The sequence below is a fragment of the Setaria viridis genome, chromosome 2 (assembly GCF_005286985.2).
Source record: "Setaria viridis chromosome 2, Setaria_viridis_v4.0, whole genome shotgun sequence".
Lineage (NCBI taxonomy): Eukaryota > Viridiplantae > Streptophyta > Magnoliopsida > Poales > Poaceae > Setaria > Setaria viridis.
Genome location: NC_048264.2, coordinates 3,394,741 through 3,422,198, shown reverse-complemented (window position 1 = coordinate 3,422,198; position 27,458 = coordinate 3,394,741). Strand labels below are relative to the sequence as shown.

General features: G+C 46.7%; 4 protein-coding genes across 5 annotated transcripts; 1 reads left to right on the top strand and 3 right to left on the bottom strand.

The window, feature by feature from the left end:
- The first annotated feature begins 1,602 nt into the window (after positions 1 to 1,602).
- Positions 1,603 to 4,412, top strand: LOC117844909 (fasciclin-like arabinogalactan protein 15). The gene is made up of 2 exons (XM_034725757.2): positions 1,603 to 3,084; positions 3,983 to 4,412. Exons 1-2 carry the CDS (start codon positions 1,692 to 1,694, stop codon positions 4,054 to 4,056), a joined length of 1,467 nt encoding a protein of 488 aa, XP_034581648.1. The 5' UTR covers positions 1,603 to 1,691; the 3' UTR covers positions 4,057 to 4,412.
- Positions 4,413 to 4,884: 472 nt separating this feature from the next.
- Positions 4,885 to 8,707, bottom strand: LOC117844912 (CST complex subunit TEN1). Its single transcript, XM_034725759.2, has 5 exons — positions 8,561 to 8,707; positions 6,405 to 6,466; positions 5,734 to 5,843; positions 5,506 to 5,659; positions 4,885 to 5,406 (listed from the first exon to the last, which is right to left on the bottom strand). Exons 3-5 carry the CDS (start codon positions 5,835 to 5,837, stop codon positions 5,287 to 5,289), a joined length of 378 nt encoding a protein of 125 aa, XP_034581650.1. The 5' UTR covers positions 5,838 to 5,843; positions 6,405 to 6,466; positions 8,561 to 8,707; the 3' UTR covers positions 4,885 to 5,286.
- Positions 7,500 to 8,443, bottom strand: LOC117844911 (uncharacterized). Its single transcript, XM_034725758.2, has one exon. The coding sequence runs from the start codon at positions 8,268 to 8,270 to the stop codon at positions 7,677 to 7,679; it is 594 nt and encodes a 197-aa protein (XP_034581649.1). The 5' UTR covers positions 8,271 to 8,443; the 3' UTR covers positions 7,500 to 7,676.
- Positions 8,708 to 13,549: 4,842 nt separating the features above from the next.
- On the bottom strand, positions 13,550 to 20,449 carry LOC117846639 (protein YABBY 1). Of its 2 annotated transcripts, XM_034727873.2 has the most exons (7): positions 20,278 to 20,449; positions 20,055 to 20,167; positions 17,696 to 17,815; positions 17,271 to 17,394; positions 17,057 to 17,105; positions 15,343 to 15,418; positions 13,550 to 14,140 (listed from the first exon to the last, which is right to left on the bottom strand). In XM_034727873.2, exons 2-7 carry the CDS (start codon positions 20,121 to 20,123, stop codon positions 14,075 to 14,077), a joined length of 504 nt encoding a protein of 167 aa, XP_034583764.1. In that variant the 5' UTR covers positions 20,124 to 20,167; positions 20,278 to 20,449; the 3' UTR covers positions 13,550 to 14,074. The 2 variants fall into 2 exon arrangements, with proteins under 2 accessions (XP_034583764.1, XP_034583765.1); XM_034727874.2 differs by lacking the exons at positions 13,550 to 14,140; positions 20,278 to 20,449 and adding an exon at positions 14,186 to 15,270 and having other exon boundaries at positions 20,055 to 20,271.
- Positions 20,450 to 27,458: the final 7,009 nt, after the last annotated feature.

The following is a 27,458-nucleotide window of genomic DNA, read 5'->3' as shown; positions in this document are numbered from 1 at the left end:
ACAAGAAGTCGGATTCTCAGAAACGAAAATCCTGTTGGTTTCACTCTAGAAGCTTCAGACCGCCTCCCATTTATTTATGAGATGTAATTTTACCAAAGTATGTTGGGCAACCATTGGAGTTTCAGTTATAACCACAAGGCCCTCCTGCAGATTTTAACCCTTATCAGGAACAGGTTGCAAGTCCCCTTTTTCATGAAAATTATTATGCTGATGACCTGAAGCATTTGGTCAGTAACGAATGACTGGACCTTTCATAGCATCGCACTAAGGGTTGACAACTGCAAAAGGAAATTCATGGAAGAATTCTTTCTCGTAGTTCTCCATAAGGCCAAACGCTCTCTGATTCCCTCCATGTCTGCTTGGTTGCTTTCTCCGTAATTTTCTGTTTGCTCCTATTTCCTTTCGTTTCCTTCTCTTAGGTTGTTTTGTCCTTTTTGCTGTTGGCTTTGACCAGACACTGTAATCCTCTTTTGTTTTTTTATTTAATATATAATCAGTAGAAGTATGCTCCTGTTCTTAAAAAAAAAGTACGAACCACTTCCGGAGCTGCATTCCACCTTGCAGCGGCCGTACGTGTAGACGTGTAGTCCCGCGGCACAGCCGAAAGCATTTTTGTTATTAGTTCAGGCGGCAGCTACGTACCGTCTTAATCACGAAGCAAATGGTGGCGGTTGTAGGACGATGGGCTCCGGCTGGCTCATCATGTGATGCGCGTGTGGACGCGCGGCGCCGTTCGTCGGAGCGAGCTTTGACTAATCTGGGATCGTCCAACCATTATTAGTTCGCTGATAATCAACGTCTCAGCATGGCAGATGGGTTGGGAGCGATCAGCGATGCATGCACGCCCAACTTAACACATGCGTCGTCGTTTTCACCTGCAACGGAGAAATGAGACCTCTTCTCTTTGGTGGCCTTCACCTAGTTAGTTATCACTGTCCCAAAACGAATGCTAGCAGTTGCTGGGAACAATGCTAGCAGTTGTGTTTACACAAATGCACAGACTCATACGAGTGTTGCTTCTAGACGGTTGCAGAATAACATCTCTCTAATCTCTATAGATTCCAAACAAAGCAACTCTAATCGCAAAAAAAAAAAAAAACAGAAGAGAGCAATTCCTCGCAGCTACCAATCCTCTAACTTTTTCGTCGTCCACCTTGTGACATCTCCTCCCTGTAGGTTCGTACAGTTGCGTAAACCTGCCCGTGGTCAATTGGCTACAGTTAAAAGAAAAGAAAAGGAGAAAACAAAAAAAAGAAAAGGCAAGGTCAAAAAGGGCACAAGCCAAAAGCGCAGAAAAGCTCCACCTCGCTTGCTCGGCGCGCGCCCTAGCGGAAAGCCCCGACGCAAGCCAGCCTAGTACATCACACGCAAACCTCATCACCAACCAATCTGCTGTCCTATAACAAACGACAAGGGAAAAATGATTATTTTTCTCGAAAGAATGATTAGAAAATGCACAGAGAGGTGGGAAACGTGTAGCTCTCACGAGGCGTGCAGTGCATCCGCGCACCGACGGCCTCGCCCCCCGGCCCCACCTGCCAGCCTGTACCGGCCTCCCTCCCACGCGTCCTCCCTTCGCATATAGCCCCACCTCCTCTCAGTCTTCGTCCTCACTTGACTCGCCCCTCTCTCTCTCAACAATCCACGCATCACCGACGCGCCCAATCCACACCACCCCCGCCGCCGCCGCCATGGGCCGCCGCGCCCTACCGCTCCTCCTCCTATTACTCTTCTCCCTCGCCGCGGCGGCATTGGCAGCGGAGCAGCCCCAGCAGCAGCCGCAGAAGCCCGCATTGCCGCCCCCTTCGGCCGCCACCGGCGCCGCGGCGGCGTCTAGCGGTGGGGGAGGCAGCAGCAGCGGAAGCACGGGGGTGAGCTCCAACTCGGTGCTGGTGGCGCTGCTGGACTCGCGCTACACGGAGCTGGCGGAGCTGGTGGAGAAGGCCCTGCTCCTGCAGGCGCTCGAGGACGCCGTCGGCCGGGGCAACGTCACCATCTTCGCGCCCCGCAACGAGGCCCTCGAGCGGGACCTCGACCCGGAGTTCCACCGCTTCCTCCTCGAGCCCCGCAACCTGCGCGCCCTCCAGTCCCTCCTCCTCTTCCACGTCCTCCCATCCCGCGTCCACAAGCTCTCCTCCTCCTCCTCCCAGTCCCACCAGACGCTCGCCGGCGAGCCGCTGGAGCTCGCCACCGCTCCCGACGGCGCAGTGCGTGTCGGCGGCGCGGCGGTGACGCACCCGGACGCGGTGGTGCGCCCGGACGGCGTGATTCACGGCATCGAGCGGCTCCTGGTCCCGCGCTCAGTCCAGGAAGCCTTCAACCGGCGGCGCAGCCTGGCGGCCATCTCCGCCGTGCTCCCGACCGGCGCCCCTGAAGTCGACCCGCGCACGCACCGCCTGAAGAAGCCCGCCCCTCCCGTCCCGCTCGGCGCTACTCCCATCCTCCCCGTCTGGGACGCGATGGCTCCCGGCCCCTCCATCGCGCCGGCGCCGGCCCCGGGGCCCGGGTCCGGGAAGCACCACTTCGACGGGCACAGCCAGGTGAAGGACTTCATCCAGACCCTCCTCCTGTACGGCGGGTACAACGAGCTCGCCGACATCCTCGTCAACCTCACCTCCCTCGCCACCGAGATGGGCCGCCTCGTCTCCGAGGGGTACGTGCTCACCGTGCTCGCGCCCAACGACGAGGCCATGGCGCGCCTCACCACGGACCAGCTCTCCGAGCCGGGGTCGCCGGAGGACATCCTCTACTACCACATGGTGCCCGAGTACCAGACGGAGGAGAGCATGTACAACGCGGTGCGGCGGTTCGGGAAGGTCCGGTACGACACGCTCCGGCTGCCGCACAAGGTGACCGCGCGCGAGGCCGACGGCTCCGTCAAGTTCGGCGCCGGCGAGGGCAGCGCGTACCTCTTCGATCCGGACATATACACCGACGGCAGGATCTCCGTGCAGGGCATCGACGCGGTGCTGTTCCCGCCGGTCGAGGATGGAGGGAAGTCCCCCGCCGCCGCCGCCGCCGCCAAGCCCGCAAGGAGGGCGCCCGCCGTCACCGGCGCCACCGCCAAGCCCAAGCTCCGGCGAGGTCAGTACACTTACAAATCAACCCACATTTCGTCTTGGTTTACTCAACACCAGATTCGACGCCGTAAATTTAGCGATTTAGTGTAAATGGCCGTGAAAAAAAGGGTGTATCGGTGGCGGGTCGCCGTCGCCGCACGCCATGGCCGGGAATCGAAGCGAGGGCCGAGCACCCAGCAAAGAATCAGATCCCCAGCAGCATTTGGGGGCGTTAAATTAGAATAAAATCACTAGCAAAGTACTCCAGCCACCACTAGCACCAGCGGCGCAGTTAATTAAGATTAACCCCGCCGTTAATCTGGCTAGCTGTGGCACGGGAGGGGCAGGACGAGGGGCGGGCCCACATGTAGGGCAGGCGGAGGCACGGCATTCCCTTTGGTGGGAGGACGAGCGAGTGGAACGGGGGGTGAGTAAATGCGGGCTGGCGCGGGTGCCGTGGAGTGTAATTAATTTTTGTTACCGGGGGCGACCGAAACCGCGTGGAGGCGGCGACTTGTGGGACAGCGAGGGGTGAGCTGGCTCCCCCTGCGGGCCGGCGACGTTGATGGCGCAGCGGACAGTGAGCTGGCCCCCACGACGCCATGCCAGTGTGACGGCCGGACGGGGGAATGCGGCGCGGGTACCAAGGTCACCTCGTGACGACGCGAGGACGAGGACGGGCGGGCCTGGTGTACGCTCAACCGCAGGCTGGCCCCGGTCCTCGCTATGCAAATTTGGGCCACGGAATGATAATTGGGCCTAGAGAAGCTTGCGCTCGCTCGCCTTGCCGGCGAATATCCACGGGATCAAAACTTCTTCTATGGCAGCACCTAGCTTTTGCGTATCATTCTGCCTTGCAGCTTATTGGCATCTCCTTGCTATCGCTATCTTTGTTTCTAACAATCTTGTTGTTACCAATGCAGGGAAGTTGTTGGAAGGGGCTTGCCAGTTCATGGGCGTCTTCGTCCGGCGGTCACGGTTCGCTAGCTGCCAATAAACCACGGACGGATCACGGATGAATGTTGTTACATCTCATTCCGCTTCTGTCTGGCTCGTCACGGATGGACGAAGAAATTTTGTTTTGGCCTGTCAATTAGGAGGCAGTAGTCACGAGCCGCGAAGAGTAATTGGCAGATGCAGAGCAGGGTATATGGCTGTGAGAACCGGGGAAGAGGAGAAATGAGTGGATGAGGAACTGTTTATACTGGAGAGCGACATTATGTATATAGCATTAGAGCCCTTTTTTTTCCCTTTCGCTTTTGATTTGTTTCATTCTTTTTGTTGATTACGTTATGTTAATTACCTTTTTTTTTCATAAAACAGAAACCAGGACGAAAATTAGTCCATGGGTCACTCTTTTTGTGCACACTTTCACTTTCTGTTGCACTTTGGTTGAAGCCTTCCCATGAAATATATTATCCGATTTCGCAAAAGGCTTTCACAGAGCATCATTCTGCTATCATGCGAAACATGATTCAACGAGCACACAGAACTATATATCTATTCTCTCTCAGGACTCATCAATACATTGCTTTCACATCATGATGCCACAGCATCATGGAACTGAACAGGAAAAAGGAACATGTAGTAATGTAAGCTTTGGTCCCCAGTAAACTAGGGCAGCCTGGAATTGCTAAGGTCCCAGGAACTAAGATACCTACGGGCCTGTTCGCTTCAGCTTCTAAACCGGCTGAAAAGCTGCTTATAAGCCGGATAAAAAGCTGAAACGGCTGATTTGTTGTGAGAGGAAAATACTGTTTGATGGCTGATAAGCCAGTTGAATAAGCTGAAGCGAACAGGCTGTACATAAGCAAAGAAAAATATATGTTCCACCCACACAAAGCATCACTCAACCTTCATGTTAAACATGGTCCAATAGACTCAGATTCACAAATAAAACACTGGCATTCTGCGGCCAAGTTCCACCTGCCTCCAGCAGAATAACTGAGAATGAAAATGTCTCGTTCCAAAATCAGATCATCGCAACCAGATATCCATACATGTCAACGCAGCCCTTTAAGGTGCAAGAGAAATGCCAGACCCCTGAACAGCCAGAAACGGATATGTGAGGTCCCTGAAATCATATGCAGGAACTCCAAATTGATCAATTCTCATATCAAATCCTCTAGATGGTCCAGTTCTGTTCTCATGTACAAATGTCATTCCATCGCAGCCAAACAAAGGAATTGAACTGCAAAGAGCATGTGCCTGATTCCCCAGCAACAGATCATGCTCTCCTGGAGCTCCGTAGCTTGGCTTCATGTTTCCGCCGGATAAGCAGAGACTGCTGGTAAAGGTTCAGGTCGAGGCCATCAACATTCCTTCCTATGCGCGCTTGCAGAATTGCCTGCAGAGGGTTGTAAACAAATAAAACTTGGTGTAGCCTTGTTATTATGCTAGTTCAAACAGGCCGATCAAGGCTTGAAAATGTAGGAGAGCTATGTACCTCATTATCTGCACGGATCAGCAGTTCGCCAATGAAATGGTATGCTGAATTTGTACGAAAACTGATGTCCCTCAGATTTTGGGTGTCAATCTTCAAGCTCACGCTCCCATCTTGAATGACAGCAATTGCAGAGTCCACATCGTATGACTGAAGACTGAAGAAAAGCAAGAGGCTCAAGACAGCTGAAACATAGGTTGTCCATAAGTAAAAGGAAGCTCTAACACATACATTCCTGTGACTCGAAGGGATGCTCCTTGCTTGAACATCTCTGAGGATGGTTCTAGTTCCCCCAGAATAACAGGCACCCCTGGTTTTAGATCAGCAGATGCCATCTAGCACTGAGAAAAACAGAGTGATTTTATCAGGCATGTGTCCACAAACAAGAACAAGAATGTGATTAATATTCTACAGCGGAAGAAAGAAAGGAAACTTCATACAGAAACAACTAATAGATGTAACTAGGTAAGACTTAGTTACTACTTACTAACACAAATATTGCCCAACACATTGTTGCTTTCTACGTGTCAGTAATCAACAGACTTGTTTACAGTCTTACTTCAAAAATTAGCTATGCCACTCAGCATTTTTCATTTGTTCAGATGCAAAGAACGAAGAACGGCATTTTACTGTTCTGACCTTTTATTTTCACATCATGATGTCAAAGCATTATGGAACTGAACAGAAAAAAAAAAGGGACGGGTAGACTTTGAAGTAATGGAATAGCATGGCATCCCAGCAAGTTACACCAGAATGGAATTGCTAGAATCACTATAATTGAGGTAACTATATTCTTTTGCAGAGAACATATTCCCCTTTTAGAATCAGTGACTTGGACCCTTGCAACATTGCAAGCCTACTATAATGAACTTATTTAGACAATAAAGAAGTAAACAACAAACCTCTGGCCTCTTTTCTTTGGGAGAAATGCTTCCTCTACAGATCTTGACACCAAAACAGAGTGCTGTTGCAAAAACAGATTTCATCAGACCCATGAGTCAATAGGGCATTAGGTCAATAGTGACCTCAGTGCTAGAAAGGAGCAAGTTCTACAACTGGAACCAGAACAACTGAGGTCTGATGAAATCAGAGCAGAAAAAAGTAGACAAGCAGCCACTGGAAAATTATGAATGCATGAGTGGAAGTCACAAATTAGTCAGTGAAGCATCTGAATAAGATTAGACTGACTGGGATCTGATTTGGTACTTTTAAAACCAAAGATCAAGAGACAGAGGAGGTAATTTATGAAATGGAAGGAATATATCAAGGGCTGCAAAATCCAGTAATGCTGTTGTTATGGTCGGCAAGACATACTACAGGAAGAGAAGGGACAAGTTAGTGGCAGGTTAGGAATAGAAAGGGTGGGACCACTCAGGCCCCTTGGTCATAGGACTTTTTTGTAATCAGATTGAATTCTATCTATAAAGAATCAATCTATTAGGTTACTTAGGAGTCATGTCATCTCCCCTATATATATGAGGAGATATTGTAATTTGAGAATTAAGAAGTAATTAGGGATTTATCCTTCCACCTTCCCTGCCTCCTCGCATTACTGTTCACGCGTGAACAGTAGCCACCGTTCTCTCTCTCTCAGCCCTCTTTCCTGCGCCTATGGCTGCCCCCCTCTCTAAGTCCCTAAGATCTGGTATTCAGAGCCAATTTTCCTCGAGACCCTGGCAGACTGGAGGAGGACGCAACTGGAGAACCCAAACCATGGGAGAGGTTCCGAAGGGAGGTGGATGAACTGGTAGCCAAATTGGTTCCAGATTTTCACTGCCAGCAGGAGGAACCAAAGGAGGCGCCTCATGTGTACGTACCACCACCCAAAAGAAAGGAGGAGCAGATCCAGAAAGAAACTCCCCAACCCGTGGAAGAAGATGGAATAAAAAATGATCAGCCTATGGTGATAGTTCAGAAACGCATCTCCTCCAACCCCAACTCCTACAAATTGATGCAACTTTAAATGATCTGTACAATGGAAGATGGGCCAAGAAGAATAAAAATGAAACCAGAAGAACTTCGAACACACTCTTACAGTACAACATATCAGCATTTTGCTATGAAAATCGATCTAATGCCTAACTCACTGACTCACTGTACATTTTGCTTGTAATAGCAAACAGATGAATACTTTCTCACACAAAATGGTTCGCAACATCAAAGGGTCAGCAAAACTATTGCCCACAAGCAAGATGAGACCTAATGAAACCCACAACCTTTGCAGCAATGGCCTCCGCATCAACTGTCGGATCAGTTGTGTCCACCACGATCCTCGGCACATCGCCAATTTCATAATCCGTGCAACCTTGGTACCCTTCCACAAGCCTTTGCAGATCCGCCCACGTCTTCGGCTTATGCCATCCATCACCGCCGCCACCATTGGCAACTGCCGCCCCCCGCTTCTCCAGCCTCCGACGCCACTCCTCCTCATCACCAGGGTGGCATTCCACAATGACCACAACCGCACCGGGTAGGCGTGTCAAGGCGTCAAGGTGGGCACGGTGTGACAGCGGGGAGTCGATGACAACAGACAGGCCAAGCTGGACCTGCCGCTCAGCCACACGCCACAGCACAGCGTAGGAGAGCTCGTTGAGCGCGCCGGAGGCAGCCACGGTCTCGAGGGCTAGCGTGCAGTCCCTGACATCGTCCTTATCCAGGAGCGGGCAGCGGAGCGCGGCGGCGATGGCCCGCGCCGCCGTGGACTTGCCGGACCCCGGGTGGCCCTTCATCGCCACCACCACCGGCGGCGCCAATTGCTCGTCAGCCATCGGCACACTCCCCCTCCTCCCCTAAGTAACCCTAAAGCATTTATTGGCTCTCCCTCCGCCTCAGGCAATGGCGAAGATCTATTAATGGTACTAGAATGGGTGTCTCTACCGGGCAATCTAGCAAGCCAACAAAAACAAATAGTGCGATCTTATCCCTGGTTTAGGGAGAAAGTCCAAGAATCGAGTGGCACCAACCTATGGTCCAGAAGCATCCAGGAATCGGACAAAACGGGGGCAAAATAAACGCATAAAGTACCAATCCTGTGCGTGGGTGATGCGGTGGCAAGTACCTGGAGTGGTGACAGCGACGGCGTTCGGGTGGCCGCCGGGGCGACGTCGCGACGGCGAGTGGGGAACTGGGGAGGGGTTGGCGGTGGAGAAAGGGGAAACTGGATGGAGGAGATGGTGAGGTGTGCCTTGTGCGGGGCCTATTGACGGCAGGTTGGGCCCGTTGCGTGCCGAGGCCGTTCGTGTTTGGGCCAGTGGTGAACCTTTTGGGCCAGATGAAGCTGGATCGTGTAGAGTTGCAGCCCGCCTCCCGTCGGATTTTGAATTCCTGGACAATGGGCCTAGTCCACGTTTTCACCCCGGACAAGAAAACCATCCGTTCTGCCTCCTCAAGTTCGCAAAACCGGATACGCGACCTCCCTGACCGGATTTCACTCCGGTTTTGTCCTAGCCGGCGACATGTCATCACCGTGTCGCAATCCGATGTGTCATGGGTCTACCTGTTATTTTCTTCTCCTTTCTCACTTACACGCGGGATCCACCTGCCATTCTTTTTTTTTTCCTCCACCTTCCCTTTCCCCTCCGGCTAGAACGGCGAGGCTACCCTGCCGTCAAAAGGGAGCAGCCTGGGATGGGCCTGTGGGCTGTGGGCGAGCCTAGGAAGCGGCATGGGCAACGCAGAACCCGTGCGTAGCACCCATGTATACGGCGGTGATTTCTTTCCCGTCAGCCAATGTTGTGTGGTGCTAAAATGATGAGAAAAATCCAATTGTATTGCCAATCAAATCGAATTGCCCGTTGAATTGGATCCAATTTGGCACCGAAACTGTGAGGCTCAACTTTTTAGATGTCGTTGCTGCCTTCTTCCAAATTGAAGTTGTCGCCATTGCTTGCATCGTCTAGGTTGGCCTCTTCCACACGCTGAAGGTTTAGGTAGGGAGCACACCCAAGTAGTGGAGCTGAAAGCCGTGGCGGAGCTGCTCGGCTTCCGTGACAAGGACGGTGTCCTCCTAGGTGAGGAGCATAGCTTAGTCTGCTCCATGAGCAAGGAAGCGTCGCAGATGGGATTGCTAAGGCGCCATAGAGCACGACCTCTACCCTGGCTATGGTAGCCGGTGGAATTTAAGGGAACTTTGACGAGGCGATGAGAAGGCAGAGAGAGGAGGGTAGAGGAAGATGACGGAAGCTTATATGTGGATCCATGAAAGAGTTGCCACCGTGGATGGGTGACGTGATGCCACATTGGACAAAATCAAGGTGGAATTGGGTTTAGGAGGTTACCTGTCTGGTTTTTGAAGATCGAGGTGTCAAAACGGACAGTTTTGGAATCAAGGGGCCCATACTTCAGGGAGGTGAAAAGGACCTTTTCCTTTTGAATTCCTAACCATCACTCGAGTAATTTTCGTTTTCCTTTATCAATCGGATTTTCGTTGTATGTGTTGGCTCTGGGCTCTGGCTGCTTGCCACGGACCAGCAGGGGAAGCTGGGCTGCTGCCGGCCCGCTAGGTCCATGAGCAGCTTACAGCTAGCCTGCATGAAATTTTCAACCCGTTCCACCAAACAGCCAGCATTCACACGGCAATGGAGGCAGATACGGCCCATTGGCGCATGAAGGAAAAATTGCACGCTGATTTGTTCGTAGAGCAAAAGTCGTATTGACAATTTCTGTATCTTATCCAAATCCTTTTCTTTTGCCAAATATCCTATCCGAATCTAAACTTTGCGTATATGAGAAAGTGATTTAGATATTCATGAGAACAGAGATAATCCAAATCCGATGATGTGCGGATGTGTCTTAGGGTATGATATGGGCAAAATCTAGCGAATATAATTATCTGGTAATTACAAAATGGAACTATCCTATATATGATTTATTTTATTATTCTTTATTTTTATATTCTCAATTGATTTTTAGTGTGAAGTCTTAATGTTTTCCTTGTTATGTATGTTCGGCTGTCGTTCTTCTTGTGTTAAGTCATTTTAGATCTATCTAAGATCGGTGGAATCAGTGGATTTAGTATGTTGTTTTGTTATCAGTTAATATTTTTCTTATCTGTGTGTTATTTAATTATTCTGTATTGTTTTTATTATTCTCATTTGATTTTAGTGCGTTCGAGTGTCGTTCTTCTTCGTGTTATGCTATTTTACATCCATCTAAGATTGGCGGAATTAGTGGATCTAATATTTTGTTTTGTTATCAGTTTTTGTTACAGACTTTCTCTTTTATTTATTTTTATTGGCCCGCAAGTTGATGCCCTTATAGCAACTTCAATAGTTTTCCAAAAAATTCTTCCCCAAAATAAGTTATTGGGAGCTATGTTAAAAAAAAGTTCCCAAAAAACATATTAGCCCATAGCTAAACACTAAAAACTACCCCAATAATTTAAAAAAAAGGCCACATCATCATAATTGGGTCAATTACTTAGTCTGCCCACCTCCTGGCCCATGACACCAGGCACCTTCCTTCCCCTCTCGGAGCACTCCAGGCACTTGGTCAGCACAACCTCAGCCGCCGGCACCACCTTCCTGCCGCCGTCTTTCTGTCCGAGCCTGCTGCCGAGGCTGAGGCTTAGCCCGAGGCCTTTGTTGCTGCCACCGTCCGCCTCGGTGGCGCGGTAGTGGCGCATGTGGCTGCCGAGCGCCTGGCCGATGGCGAACTCGAGCCCACAGATGGAGCAGCCATGCACCTTGGGCTTGGACGGCTCTGCCACGGTGACGTCGGGTTCCACCCCTCGCCTCGCCGATGCTGCCGCCCCTCGCCCCGCCGGTCGCCCCACTGGCGCCGCAGCCCCTCGCCCCGCCGCCCCGCTGCTCGCCCCGCCGGTGCTGCTGCCCCTCGCCCCGCCGCTCGCCTCGCCGCCACCACCCTTTGCCCCGCCCCTCGCTTCGCCGACGCTACTGCCCCTCGCCCCGCCGGCGCTACTGCCCCTCGCCCCGCCGCCTCGTTGCTCGCCCCGCCGGCGTCGCCGCCCATCGCCCTACCGCTGCTGCCGCTTGCCCCGCCGGCGCTGCCACACCTCGTCCCGCCGCCCTCGCCGCTCGCCTCGCTGCCACCACCCTTTGCCCCACCCCTCGCCCCGCTGCCTCGCTGCTCGCCCCGCTGGCGTCGCCACCCATCGCCCTGCCGCTGCTGCTGCTCGCCCCGCTGGCGTCGCCACCCATCGCCCTGCCGCTGCTGCCGCTCGCCCCGCCGGCGCTACCACCCCTCGTCCCACCGCCCTCGCCGCTCGCCTCGCCGCCACCATCCTTTGCCCCACCCCTCGCCCCGCTGCCTCGCTGCTCGCCCCGCCGGCGCTGCCACCCCTCGTCCCGCCGCCCTCGCCACTCGCCTCACCACCACCACCCTTTGCCCCACCCCTCGACCCGCCGGCGCTACTGCCCCTCGCCCCGCCGCCCCATTGCTCGCCCCGCCGGCGTCGCCGCCCCTCGCCCTGCCGCTGCTGCCGCTCGTCCTGCCGGCGCTGCCACCCCTCGCCCCACCACCGCTGCTGCGCGCGCAGGAAGGGGCCGCGCAGGAAGGTCCGGTTGCTCTGGTGTGCGGCGGGGCGAGGGGTGGAGAAGGTATGGGAAAAAAACACGCGCGGAAGGGGGGTGCGGCTTGGGGAAGACCCGCCATCGCGAAAATATACGGGGCGAGGGTTGTTTCTTTCGCGTCGCCAATCTTTTGAGGGAGTTTTAGGTGGACTATTGAAGTTCTTTTTTTCTCCTTTTTTCCTAAAGAAAGTATTGGGGGTAAGATTAGCAGACTTTCGGAGTTGCTCTTAGCAGGTCTGCATTCACGCATGTATTATCGATCCTGAGCTTTTTCTTGTCCGCTGTCTTTTGATTTTTTTTTTCAGTCGATTTTTTCTCTTTGTCCCGCGCATCATTTTTTGACTGCATTTTTTACCCACAACAGTCCGGTTTGGCCCCCAAGCATTGCTATGTGCTATGTTATGAAAATCGGCTGGCACCACCCAACGAAAACCACCCGAACGTTATCTAGTCATTCCCTAATAAATCTGAAAAATATGGCCTCTGCGACGCTCGAGCTTTCAGTCGCGCGCGCTACGGTGATGAACAGCGTCAGCCGAGAGAGTGGGAGAGAAATTTGCAAGGACCTACGCAACGAGAGAAATTGTTGGCACGTGTCTAAATGAACATGCCGTTACAACGGGGGGAACGTAAATTTATCGGCAGTTGTGAAATGCATGAACTACACACGTACGTACTGCTGTTTCTAGGTGAGACGGTTTCACCTTGTTCAAGGATTACTAAAAAGGTCAACTCCCTTGTTCCTCGTGCTACGAGATAACACTAGGAGATCCAGCCTCATGTATTCGAGGGCTATTCATGGTGTCACTTGGTATTCGTTTCTTTGTTTCTCCTCGCATATATTTTCCACCAATTTGTCCATTACTTTTATGGTTATTCATTACGCCATGTGTCATGCCGGGAATAGGGTACTGCCCTCAATGGATGAAAGACTAGGTTCAGTAAAATTATTTTTGCCACCTAAAACTTTACGCGCCTCTTTCATTCATTCTACCCCCATTTTGCCCTACAACTCTAAACCTAATTTCAATTCAACTTCGTTCTACCCTGATTTTAATCCTACTAAAAATCTGTACGATGAAGGTTGATTAGTTAAAAATCTTGAAAAAACGATGAAATGCCAGTGAAGTTCAATTGGTTTTTTTAGAGAACCAGTGAAGTTCAACTGTCACCACATCCAATAATGCAAGCGTATGTATGTTCGTGATCCATACGCGTATGCTGCAGATGTACATGCATAACTGTTACTGTACTCAAGGGCGGATATGGCGGTGGGGTGGGCGGGGCTCAAGCCCCCCTACCGCCGCTCGGATAATGGAGCTCCCCTAAGCCCCTCCATGATTTATAGGAACAAGGAAGAAGAAGAGTAGGGAGGGATGGAGGCGAAAGAAGATGGAGCCCCTCCTAAGTTCAGGGACCGCATCCGCTACTGACTGTATTGTACTTTTTTCGAATAGGAACACACTTCGATCGAGTTATAAACAACAGCCGAAGATCACACATTCACTAACAGCCCCTTGGTGCACAAATCTTTTCATTTATTTAGCAATATACACCATCATCTCCAACGACATGCATGCAGGAGATGTGCACACACACAACTAGCACTACTAGAAATATGAGCATTTGTCCTTGACCTTAGTACCGGTTGCTTTTTGACCCGGTACTAATATTAGCATTAGTACCGGGTCCAAAATTGGGGGTCCCTATTGGGGGGTCCCCGGGTACCGGATGGTGTTACGACCCGGTACTAAAAGGCCTCTGGGGACCCCCAATTTTAGATCCGGTACTAATATTAGCATTAGTACCGGGTTAAAAAGCAACCGGTACTAAGGTTGAGGATGAATACTCATATTTCTAGTAGTGACGTACACTCACTTAAACTTACATAAACCTCAATAGATCGGATACACATATAGCACGCAGCTCTAATTTTATATAATTAAGCTGATGATGAAGAGTTCTTCGATCGATAACCCTCGCCTGCAGCACGCTTGATATGGATCCTCTTCACTTTGTAGAAAGCACACCGCCATCGAGCTCTAACTGCTGCCGCCACCGCCATCGGCGACGCTCAGGCCGAAATGGAGCCGAGGAAGATGAGCCCACTGCAAGTAAACCAAAACAAAAAACATGTTCATACACATATGTGGAATTATGAATAAATTTGCTTGATGAGATGGAGTTTGCAGTCCATGCAAATGTTTCTGTAGTCATGCTCATGTAATCTTGTGTCCAGAGTTTTGCAGAAAATGGTTGGCCCAAGATATGACAATGTAGCATGCATGGGAGATCTGCGCGTGCGGGTGCACATGCATCAGTGACTGCATACGGTAGCCTGTAGCTAGAATCAATGCGTTATATTGTCAGGCGATCTGTACCGGCCTGTTCATATAACTTATATGTGGGGGCTCGGAGCGTCTCATGTACTCCTATCGGAAATAAATGGATGTCAATGTCAAAAATGCCACATGTGGAAATGCTATTCACCGCCTGTAAAAATGTTTTTTTGGTAGTTGGTTTGTATGTCATGATGTCAACACTAACCTAGATGTTCACTATGCATTCCTAGTTGGTGCAGAGTTAGGAAGTTACCTAGATGATCAATTTTGTCTGTTCTTGAGGTAGTTCCTGAACCTTGTTATATATGCTTTATGTGCAAAGAGCTAAATTTGCTTGGCTAGCTAACTGAAGTGAAACTGATAATATTTTTTCACTGTCGGTTTAAAGGTCTGTGATGATTCAAATGTGTGTACATGAGTGTACTTTGGTCGTCTATCGAGGCACGAATAAATTGCGATACAACTAGTGGGAACTTTAGTTTCACATATAACTGATAATTTGAAGATACAAATTTATAACTATGCAACTCTCATGGCAGAGGATAAAGAATCTGTTATGTGCAACTCCAATGGTACACTATAGATTACTATTATTTAATTATAAGAGTTTATTGTTCACACCAACAATATATATAATAGCCTCTCTAAATAGATTGGTATAACACATTATATTTGTCAAAAACTAATTGGGGCCTGCAACTCATAGAGAGATTTATAGACGCCATATATGCATGTTTATCACTGAGTAGACTATCTAAATATAATGACTAACAGTCCATTTCTGTTTGATGTGTACGTACATTGTTGGGGATCCGGATGCCATAAGAAGATAGCTCGGTCTTTTTTTAATTAGTAGCACTCGATGATATGATATCACACACGTATATACTGCATGGCTATATATGATAATAAGTTCTACTGTCCAAAACTTGTGTTCTTTATATTAAAGCAAAATATGTAAAACTTACATTCTTTGCTGCTGCACTGAATGCCTCCCTGTGGCTAATCTCTGGATTGCTCGTCTTTATCCTTTGTATTTCTTCCCTGTTGACATCAAGAAGTAGTATCTTAGATTATATCAAATGTGAAGAAAACACAGCAATGAAGCTTAACTACAAGTTAGTTAAGTTCAGAAAGACATATTCTATTGAAATAGAACCCATGCATTTAAATTTAGATCAAGCCATACATTATTAGCTGTTACTATTGCTTGCTAATATCCAAAAGTGGCATGGCATTTGTGTCTAGCTAGGTTGAAATGTTGAACTTGAGTGCCACTATCTAGTTAACTGGATAGTTCAATTTCTGAAAATTTTAGACGTGGTCACGCGATCTCAATTGCAGCGGAGCCTTTAAATTTATGATAACCAGCTACATAATACTAAACCAATCTTTCAAACTAAAAGATACTACATATATACTACAAATTTGGGAATTAAGTGCGCGCACGTCTGTCTAAGGATTAATAATACCACCTTATTATCTAAGACCATAGACACATCTCATTCTTTTTAACAAGAAAATTTAGCTAGTGAAATTTTTAATCCTGTAAAAAATATCTGATTTGATGCATTTCATCTACTTATAAGAAATATCTTTGAATCAAGTTTGATCAGTACACAAAATTAAAATTAAATACTGATGCAGACTTTTTGCAGGTTGACATTGCTATCCCTAAAATTCGCAATACTATGCCATTTTACTCCTCTTTGTTTCATGGTATTTGTCAAAGTTTTTAGGAAGGGTCATATCAAATGTTTGTCCATTTAGAAATTAAAGGAGACTTTCAATAGAATATAACTTTCTATGTTAATAGTGCAATATAGATACCTGGTTGTAGCATATGTCAATTTATTAATATAATAGTCTTACTATGTCATTAATCTACTTATAATCATGATAGGCCTAAATAAACCAAATTTAGTTTTCTATCAAAAAGTTTTTATTGCACAAGTTTAAATTTTGGGCATTAGCAGATGTTTGAGGTAGGATCTAGCCTGCAAGCTGTTTATGAGACAATTATCCTTTTGAATACAATCCTGTTTGCTCTTTCCTCTAAAGAAAACTATAACCCTCCCTTTTGTGACTCTTCCCTCAGCGCACATTTCTCTTTTGTCATCTCCTTCTAATAGACAACATGATTTTCCAGGAGAAAATATGGAAGAAAAATAGGGTTTAGGGCTTGAAGATCCGTTGATGCTACCTCAAATCCATTTGCCTAAAGAGAAAATTTCAAAATATTGATAATTCAGAAATCTGCAAATTTCATGTTGATCATATAAGTTTTGAATTTCTCAAATATATGGAGTTTAATTTAGAAAAACAATTTGAGCATTTTAAGAAATGGATTTTTTCCCATAAAACTAGAAATATTTTTTCTCCTCAAAAATACAAAGTTTGTTAAAATATTATGATGACTTTTTGAAGATATTCTTTTATTTTCTAGTAGCTTTGTTTATGGTTAAATTATATTAACAAGACTGGTGAGATGCTCACTCAAGAAGAGGATAAAGAGTTTCTGATGTCTGGAGAGGTAACTAGGTTGCAGCGAGGTGTGCAAAGAAAATTCTCTCAAAGAGATCGATATTGTAGAAGGGTGATAGGTGCAGCTATATTTTTCATCGAACATATCTAAAACATTACTCTTTTCAGTATTTAAGTGCTCATGGCTTGGAATCTCACTTGATAAATCTGTTGTATGCTGACGGAACACGCTGTCTCTTCTCTGGGGCTGGAAACACATGAAAGAAATTAAAAATGAGATGAACAACTAATTAAGTAAAGCATTGAACTTTGTGCTTAATTCAGCAATCATGGAAATATAAATATGATGAACACTATATAGCTGGGCTGGGTTTTCAGCAATCATGATTCATGAGAGTTATATAGTACATACGTCGAACTGGTGGCACTTGTGGCTGATTGTTTGACATTGGGTACATGGACTGTGTTCGTAGATTTCTTGAGGCTGCCTCATAGCTCCCAAAATTGTTATATTGAAATCCTCTGTTCGGCACAACCTATAGAAAACATAAATGTAATACATTATGATGCACACTGATGAAAGTTTCAATGTAAAATAAATTATTGGGCACAATATCCAAATAAAAATAGGTGTATCAAATCTAAATAATAAAAAGAATAATGAGCAAATAAATGTCAACAGTTAGGAGGTCTCTCCATTGTTTCTGTGAATATTTTTTTGAAGCGTGTATTGATAGTGAAGAGTGTAAAAAAGTATAGTTAATATTGAAATGATTTCATATTTTCGAGGAAATTTCTTCATGTTATCAGCATGGGTTGCTAGAATCAGTCCTGCACCTGGCTTTCTGGAACAGTGCGTGCCTGGTGGAAAGGACTGAGATCCATTGAGAGCACCATTGTGCAATGCCCACATTTAACGGTCACGATGTTGTAGGAGCAATTGTTTGGCACATTCACCTGCATGTACATGTGCACACATGAATGTATGATAATAAGAAATTAGAGTGTTCCATTGTAAACTTCCGTTTTATATTCTTTTCCCAAACAACGACCTTTACCTAAGACTAAACAAGAGGAAGTGCAATTTAAAATGTTAAGTAAAATGGGGAAAAATAACAGAGGAAGGGATTCCATGGCACCACAGAATACATGTCAATGAGGCATTGATATTGTTTGTTTGAAGTCCATAAATAAAAAGTATGATCGAACAGTGCCTCATATACTAGAAGTAAATGCTTGGTGAGTAATGTATGTAGCAGCTATAGGCCCTGTTTGGGACGGAGTCTCCAGCAGCGCGGCCGCCATAATCGCTTCACGTAGAAGCGTGCGTTGGCCCGCGTTTCGATTCTCGCGTTTTGCAGTAGAAAACTCGCTGCGAGCAGCTAGCGATTTTGCAGGACGCAGGTCTGCCGCGATGTCTACCACGGCCGCGAGAAACGCCGTCCCAAACAGGACCATAGGCTATGCCTAACTGGACCCGTCTTTGTAAATGGTTCTCTCCCTCTCCCTCCCTCTCCCTCTCCCTCTCCCTCTCCTCTCCCTCTCATCCAGAAAAGGTGAGACTTGTAGGAAGCTAGAAGAGGGAAGCAAGGGGCAGATCGTGCATCATGGCAGCCAGTGCCTGGCGCCAAGTAGGAATGGGAAAGTAGCACCATGCCTTCATGTACATCCATGTCGTCTTTTGACTGCGTGCAACACCTTTTCAAGTGCCTACCTTTCGACTTTCGAGTGCTATATATCTCGCTGCCTGCCTGGAGATGCTGGAGCTAGCGTAACAACAGCCTGCATCTGATCTCGTCTCCAGGAGACAGACATGACATCTCAGGTCTAAACGAGAATCTCTCTCATCAGACAAAGACAGAGAGAGGAGAGAGATAGAAAGATGTTATTAGAGAATAGAGAGAGGAAGAGAGAGAGAGGGAGGGAGGGATGTTAGAGTTGCATGTGAACAGTATGAGCATGTATAAAATATAAAAAACGAGAAAATTAAAAGTGGCGGCATCTTTACAGTTGATAGTTGATGTCACACTCTCCTATCTTTCAGCGCAACATCATCGATAGATCGCACGCATACATACACAAAACTAGCTAGATCCCCCACCTGCGCAAACATCAAGAAAGGGGAAAATGACATGACCAGCAGATCCACTTCTCCCTGCACATGTGCAGAATGAGAGGGAAAGGCTGTCGTCGCAGCTTCAGTTTTTTTATTGACTGCATAAGATTTTAGGCACCTAAAAAATATGCTGAAGATGCAAGAATATATGATAACAGCTACTGGTAATAACACTGGTGTATTATCGCATGGGAGACTAAAGCAATTGTTAAAGAGGCTTTAATCGTCTGCACCTGCATGCATGTAAAGTTGGGTTGCCAGAAATGTTTTTGTCAGGAAACCATGAAGGTGTAGTTTGATATTTGCTGGTAGCAAGACAAAGAAACCTTAGAAGAAGAAAAATCAATATCTCATGCATACCATGGGTGCTCCCCTGACAAATTAACTTAAAAGATGTGCCGTTGTCGAAAACCTATATTCCTTTTGGTCAAATTGTGAAAGCCTACTGTGAACTTCAGTTATATTTGTTTGAGTAAAAAGAACATATATTGGTGTTGGATCTGAGCTACTCATGGTATATATATATGGGTGCCAGCAAATCTGAAGGAAACTTCATTTGGAGACCAAAACATGCAGAAGGGAGAAAAAAAGAAAAGAAGATGTTCAAGCACATGTAAAGGCTGTATCCTTGAAGAGGGAAGGGAAAACATTTTTGTTACAAATTGGAAAGAAGGAAAATAGATTTATGCTCTATGGTTTAATTTTGCTCGAAGAAAGATGCAAACATAGTATTTCTCCTCTTTTCCACTTCATATTTCATGATGCCAAAATTTGGGTATATATGTAACCATGCACTTAATTAGAAAATTTTTCAGGAACAGATTGTTTTGGATTGAAGTAGCAGGGAGCAAAAATATAAACACAGCTATGGTGGAACCAGTATGCATGCATGGCAGAGCACACTTGAACTGGATCTCCATAGGCTAGCTTCGACGAAAAAAAAGAAGGAAAAAGAAACTTGCTGCAGATCTCACAAGAGAGCGAGAGAGAATTAGAGAAAGAGAGTGGGTGAGTGAGAGTGAGAGAGTTAGAGAAAGAGAGAGAAATTAAAGGAGGGAGGGAGGGAGGGAGAGACTATACCACCAGGATGGTGTTGCAATAGTTGCAGTTGACATAGCAAACATGCTCGGATGCAAACTGGCCTGACATTTCTCCGATCTCGAAGCGCCTACCCGCCGTCACAAAGGCAAGATCTAGAGGGAGGGAGAAAGCAAAGAAGCAGGAGATGTGAATGAACAAGACGATGCCTTCTGTGCCCCTATATATGGAAGATTGGGGAGGGCATAGCCCAATTTCCTCTGACCTTTGGCGCTGTCGTCGTCTATGGTGGAATTGAGAGAGGTTTGTGGAGGAAGCAGCAGCCGGATGCCACAAGAGATGCAGAGAGAGAGGGAGAGAGGATAACAACCTGAGTGGGGGCAGGGGGGGAGGAGAAAAGGTGTTTGGTGGGTTGTCTGTGGGAGGACAGTGCAGCTGAGTGCAAGAGGTTGGAAAGATCAAGCAATAGGCTACATCAACAAGGATGTGATAAGCTAGCTGCTACTGCTAGGACTTGGAGAATCAGTGTGTGGTCGTACTGGTAGAGAGTCTGCCAACTGCCAGGATGAGCAATTCCATTGGAAATGGACTTTGTTTAGTTTACTGTGTTACCGTTAGTGGCTTGCAGGTGTATCTTTTTGTAATCATTTTTCCTTTTGGCTGTTATTTGTTCTGAATAATTCGATGGTCGATGTGTTCTAATACTGTTAGTTATAGGAAAAAGTGTGTTTTCATCCCTTAAGTATTTTGAAAGTGTGACATCCATCCCTCATGTTTTAATTGGTTGAAATCAACCTTAACTAATGATATCGGTGATCATCCCTACCTCGACTTAACAATGGTTTAGTGTTATCTAATGGCCATTTATGTCACATAATCATCTAACTAATCACTTCTTAGCAATGTAGTGAGTAAAAAAATATAACGTACACAAAATTAATTTGAGTAAATCCTGTAAAATTTGAGTAAATATGTAAATGCAGAAGAAAAATATTTGAAAACAAAACGATGGGTTCTATGGCATGTAACAATGCCATCATTGTTTTATGGCATTATTACTTTTGGATTCCTGTACTTATTGAGTTGTGACTTGCGCTGCGAGCCCAAATGACCTGTCTATCGTATAATAAGTTTTCTCAAAAAATATATAAAATAGTTGTGGCATCACAAACACATGAAATCCACACTTAGATATATAGGTTCCTGATAAAGTTGTTTAGCTAGCTGCAGTCTAGCTAGGCAGAGCTTGTATGGATCAGCTCCTAGTTCTCCATCAATGTTCTCATTCTACTGGCGTTCTAGGTCAGAAAACATTCTGAATGGGATGCATTCAATACTCCCTATGTGGATCAACTGCCACTGCAAAAGATACGTTGAAATTAATTAATTGTATATCAAGATGTGAGGGCACCTATACGTGAAAGAGACTGTAAACTGTACATGTGCACCAAGATGAGAGCAACCCATGGACTTTAAGTTTACTGATGTTGGACATGCACAGCAATATGGTGTTGCCACTGTCAATCCAAAAAAGCTAGGGAAAGGAATAATGACTGACTATCTAGGTCATTACCTTGCATGGCCAAATCAGGTTCATGGAATTGGAAAGGGAAAGTAATTATCTACCAAACCATTATTTAAATATATTTCTATACTGTGTAAACTGCAAGAGTGTGTTGTACGACTCGTACCATGTGCTAGGTATAAAATTCTAACTAGATTTATCTTCGAAAATATATATGAACTGTGTGTTTATCATTTTACATACATATATATGATAAAAAAACAGAATACAATTATTTCATGGTTCATGAAAAAAATATGCGACCATTTATGCATGGACTATTTCACAAATAACTAAATTAATTCCTTCATGTCCTCACAGAGGTCAGCAGAGTCTATATCAGTAGTTTAGAACATCCTTACTGACTGCATACAACAGTAATCATCATCGGTGATTGTGTTGATAGACGACAAACATCTATCAACTGTGAAATCATCGAACCAAACAAAATTTAATCTTATCTAGTCCCTTCAAAAACCTATCTTGATTCATCATTCCATACTCTTTTTTCTAGGAGTGAACCTCCATATATTATATTTAAAGGTATATGACCATATAAAAAACACCACTTGCACACAAAGGTGTCGTTTGGGAGGGCTTCTCCTAAAACAGCTTCACCAGTTAAGCCAAAACCAGTGAAGCCAAAAATAGTGGCTTCACCTGACTTCTAGTTCATTTTAGCCTTATTAGCTTACAAAACGGCTTCACGCTACATGGCCTCGTTTTCTGCAAAGGAGGTGAAGCCGAAGCCGAAATAGTGCTCCCAAACGGGACCAAAATATCCGATGCCAGTAGGTCAATATGCTTAAACATGTAAAGAGATATATAGATCGAGTTTCCTATTATTAATTGAGATACCGCAGGTGAGCATATGCACGAATAAATGGACCACAAATATCCAATGGTCAAAATTTCATTTCTTGCATCCACTAGCAATAGCGAATAAGATGTGTTGGAAAGAAGTTTAACTTTCTTTGAAAGGTCCAGGTCCCATGAGAACAATGATGATGAGGTCCACTGCAGGAAATTTCAAAAAATGGAAATAATCCTATAAATGTATAATGTACCCAAACATGATTTATTGCGTAAGATTTCTCAAGGGGAAACATCAAGTTTTGGTTTGCACTGTTTAATTAATTTGTTGAGCCTATACTTTTCGAGTCTAGATCAATCACCAAGTAGCTTTTCCTTACTATATACCCCCCATTCAAGTTGTTGAGTCATACAGTACATTTGTGTAGATCTAGTTGACTTGTTCCTCATTGAGGAACCATACTAATTGAGGGCTGCTTTCCCTCACCTTCTAACCTTTCATTTGGAGCAAATATTTGATCTAACTAGACATCATATAAGGTATAACTACGTCGACGTATGATGAGGTGAAAACAAAAGGGCATCCATTTGATATGTTAGTTCTTTTCATATAATGCCACAACGTAGGAACTTATGATCCATGCAGGTGTAAAGATATTCGAAGAGGGGGAAAACAGAAAAGTGAACAGATGCTTTGGAACACCACTGGGTGCGCCCATCAATGTCCCTGAAGCAGTTTATGCAAGTGATCGGCGCCAGCATTGGCAGAAGACAAGGGCAGGATGTGCCGGTGGCTGATTGGACGATTCCTCTGCTCAGGAAATGTCACCTCAATTGGACAGATTGGATCCTCCTCTCAGTCTCATCAGGTTTCAGACTGACAAGATGGATGCCTAACCAACACTAGTTCTCGTAACCTGGTGCCACTCCCTTGCACTACAATCTGTTGCTAGAACTGTGGTGTGTGCATTGCTGTGAGTTGTTATGGATCGGACCCTAATGGCTGGTTTCTCTCTGTATGGAACAGTTCATGATTTGAACCTTTGTGATCCGCCAGCGTGTAATTGAATGAAAAAAAAACTTCTCATCAGGAACATAAAGATCATGGGCATTTCTGTCCCATGTGTAATAATAACTCACAATGTTCTTGAGGCAAACATAAGTTTTTATTGTAATAACTAATTCATACTGAATTTTTGTGAAACTGAAGTAAGATGTTTTCTTTGTTTCACTGTGAAATTTGCTAATTACTTGTGCCTCTTAAAATTTACTAGTTCTGTCTATTTTCTTGTTCTGAGTCTTTTTTTTAGCTGATGACATGCTGTCTCACCTATCTACCAGTACAAGAACTCTACACCATAAGCCAATATAAATCAAAGAAAGCTCCAAGCAACATTTAAACTTCATAGTAATGTAATAATACCACCATCTCAATCTTTTTTCAAGAAATTTTACAACCGATTAAGCCGAAATACATAATATTTCTACAAACTGAACGGTCTAAGCTTGCTACAGATACAGCACAATTACTATCACAAAGTACCAAATGGCCTATGCAATTTACGATATGTGTACTGCTCTATAAATAAAATAAAAAAATAAAGGTTATATTGAAGGAGCAAGCACTGGCACAGTGTGTCCCAAACAGTACACTCTAGCTGGAAAACAAACAATGCAACAGCTAGGCCTACAATCAATATCCTAGTCTCTCCATGCATGCACGCCTATGGGTGCACGATCGAACCCTGCTGCCTCCTTTTGTCGTTTGCCCTAGCCAGCCTATCCTATAGTGTGTGTCTATAAAACAAATGGCACGCATGCACGCGTGTACTATGTACTATAGTGTCTTGACTGATGACTGGTTGCAGGGCGTGGTGAGCAGGATATGGGTGGAGAATGGGCGAAGAACGAGGCGTGTGTGATCGATGCGAGGCGATCGACAGGGCCTGCTGCGCCCGGAAATGGAGTTGTGGCAGCCTTGGGTGAGTGTGTGCAGAGAGCCTGATGAAGCCCGGCCGGTCATCAGGCATTCACTTTGGGCGTGATTGGTTACGGTTTAAGGAGCCGTCCACGACGGTGAGAAGATTCGAGCTTAGGGTGGTCTGTATGCTTCTTCGGTCAGTATAGAAGAAGCATACAGACAGGTGTTTGCATATGACTTGAGCTGGGATGAAGAGAGTTGTTGATTGGTTGGCTGTGCGATGAGCTGCTTTGTGTGGCTGCAAGTGGAACCTATGGTCTTGCCTGTATCAGTTCAGCCTGGCTCGTGATGGAAAGCCAAGTCTTGCGTAGCATGCAGTCCGGATGGAAGAAGGAATCTGAACGAGACCATATAACAAAAGCATGCGGGTGTAGCAACCAATCAAGACCAACATGCACAGTGCGGAGCAGGATGGTGCGTTGGATCACGGTATTCAGCTACTAATCACCCCCTTTATTTCACGGTTAATGATAGGGGCAGGCAGGCACTGTGCAACGACACTGTTGCAGCGACGCGTGGTCACTCCGGCTCCTGTTGTACGTCGTCGTCCTGCAGTAGCGTCGCTGTTCCGGAACTCGCAAGTCAGCAGCGGTGATGGTAAAATCTTGATCCCTTTCTCTTGTTGTACGGCTCTCCTGCGTGTTCCACAGAGAGAGAGGAAAAAAAAAGCTCGATAAAACCCTAAAAGGCATGTGGAACTAACGAAGCCAACGCTTTGGAGGGCAGACCACACGAGCTGTCATTCTGCCGGAGAGTGGTCGTCAAATCACCGGGCCAGATGATTACCGGGCACAAAAAAGAAGCAATCAAATCTGATAAAACTACCGCAATAGCCAACCGTACAAATTGCACACACAATTTCACCTGTACAGTGTAGCATCGGAGCATGGATCCACCATGGATGGATGATGGATCGTCGTCACCTCCCATGCATCAATGTCGTGGGGAGCACTGTGGATGCCATTCCGGCGACGGATCGTGCTCCTGCTCGATCGGAGCATGCTCGCCCATCAGGTATTCAGGTGGGGGTCGCCAGTCGCCCAGGCCCAGGCCCCGGGCACCCTCGCAGCAGGGCATCCGATCCAATCATCCACCTGGTGACCCTGACTGCCCCATCACACGCAGCACGCCAGCAAGCAAAGGAGCCATTCATGTGGTCCTCCAGCCTCTTTGGCTGGGGCTGCACCTCTTGGCTCCTTTAACCCTTTCTGCATGGACATCCAGGGTCCGGCCGGCTCCTGCCAGGGATCCAAAAAAATGGGTGCTGGGGCAGCACCAGCCCCTAGCAAAAGGTGGTGTCCTATTCCATCCCTGGCTTGGTTTACATGCCAGCCTTTTCCTTTTCATTTCTTGCACCAAAGAAAAGGCATCATTATCATGGCATGTTTTTTTTTCAAATCATACGGTATAGATGCAAACGCTCATATATACGCATGCATACTCGCCTCTACGAACACACGCACACAATCCTACCCCTATGAGCACCTTCAAAAGACTGAGTCGGCAAATCCTCGAGATTGACGAAGTCACCACTGGCGCCTCGCTGTCGACAGGCACGTCGCCTACCACTGAAAGAACAACACCGGTTACATCCAGTGCCGAGTCAAGGACTCGAATCCTGGTGGGCAGATTCCACCACAAGGAATCTTACCAAGTGAGTTACGCTCAGTTCACAGCATTATCATGGCATGTTAGCGTTAGGGAAAAGCCAAAGAACACCCACTGTTCCAGAGGATGAAAACACTCCCTTTTTTGCAAGAGGAGCTGGCAACACTTGATGGAAGGAGCAGAGAAGATGAAGATGATGAAGATGCAGGAGACGTTCCATTTTTTTTCTATGGTTTGTGTGATTGGAATATGTGAATGTGGTGTATAGGGTCATTTTTATTTTTGATTAGTTTGCCACTCGAGTTCACCCCATCCAAAATTTTAAGCTAAGCTGACACTAGGAAGGTCAATGCGCGCGGTCAAGGTTAGATTAGGGCGTTGCTAACGTGTTAGTGAGGCTATGGGTGATGGTGGTTAGGGGCAAAATCAGAAAATAATATTAAAGAGGGGCCACCATTGCCGCGATAGCGTCTCTGACGGCTGGAGACAAGAAAGGAGGTTAGGATGTGAGTGACCTTGCTGTAAAAGTGTATGCCTAATGTAAGGATTGAGTATACGGTGATGGTGGCTGCTCGCCAGACACCGAGATGGTATGCCAGTGTCGAACAAGACTAGCGAGTGGCAGTAGAGGGGAGGAACTCAGGTGGCGGCGGCGTTGAGGAGAAGCATCATCCATAGGAAGTGGAGGGGGATCTATTCCTAGGGTTGTTTTAGATAGGGAGGAGGCAGTCCGTCAGATTAGAATCCGACGACTAAAAAAAAAGATCGAGCGCTAGCAAACCAAGCAACGCTCGGCGGCGACCTAGACATACCCTAACATCAGTGCTACATGTGCAAGCTACATATACCATGTCACTACCAGATAAGATCTCAAGGTTTCGGATCGGCATTAAATCAGCAGGCACTTTGGATAGATGCCCGTCAAAGAAATGATGGATCAAACACTAAGGATCAGGAGCAGGAAAAAAAATTGCAGATGGGGAGGGACTAGGGAGGGTGTTGGCTTGCCCATGAAGAGTTTAGACCTGCTGCTGTTCATTGTAGCTGGCCAGAGACTTGTCCTCAGACCAGTAGTGCCCAGTTGCCCACACCCCCGCAGACGCCTCGCCCAAAAAGGTCCGATGCTCATCCCACCTGGTCCGGCCCTACGACGCGCCGTCACGAGGAATGGTTTCCAGATAGGGCAGGATATTTTGTCAAACCACACTTGGAGCTACCTGCACTGAGAACAGGACCCATCTCGTGTAACCTGTCAAACCACGAAGCTCCGGGGACAGGTCGGCATCCACGGCGGAGATATGGCTGGTCGTGAAAGTTGCACAGCAGGTCAGTCAGGGGCTTTCCACGCCTTCAATGATCACCGCGTCAGCATCAGGGTTGACTGGAGACGGCGAATTGCCGCCTCATGGGTGGAGCAACAACACAGGGGAGCAGCTGCGGCGTCACGGTCGCACGCAGCAATCTGGACAACAACACATCA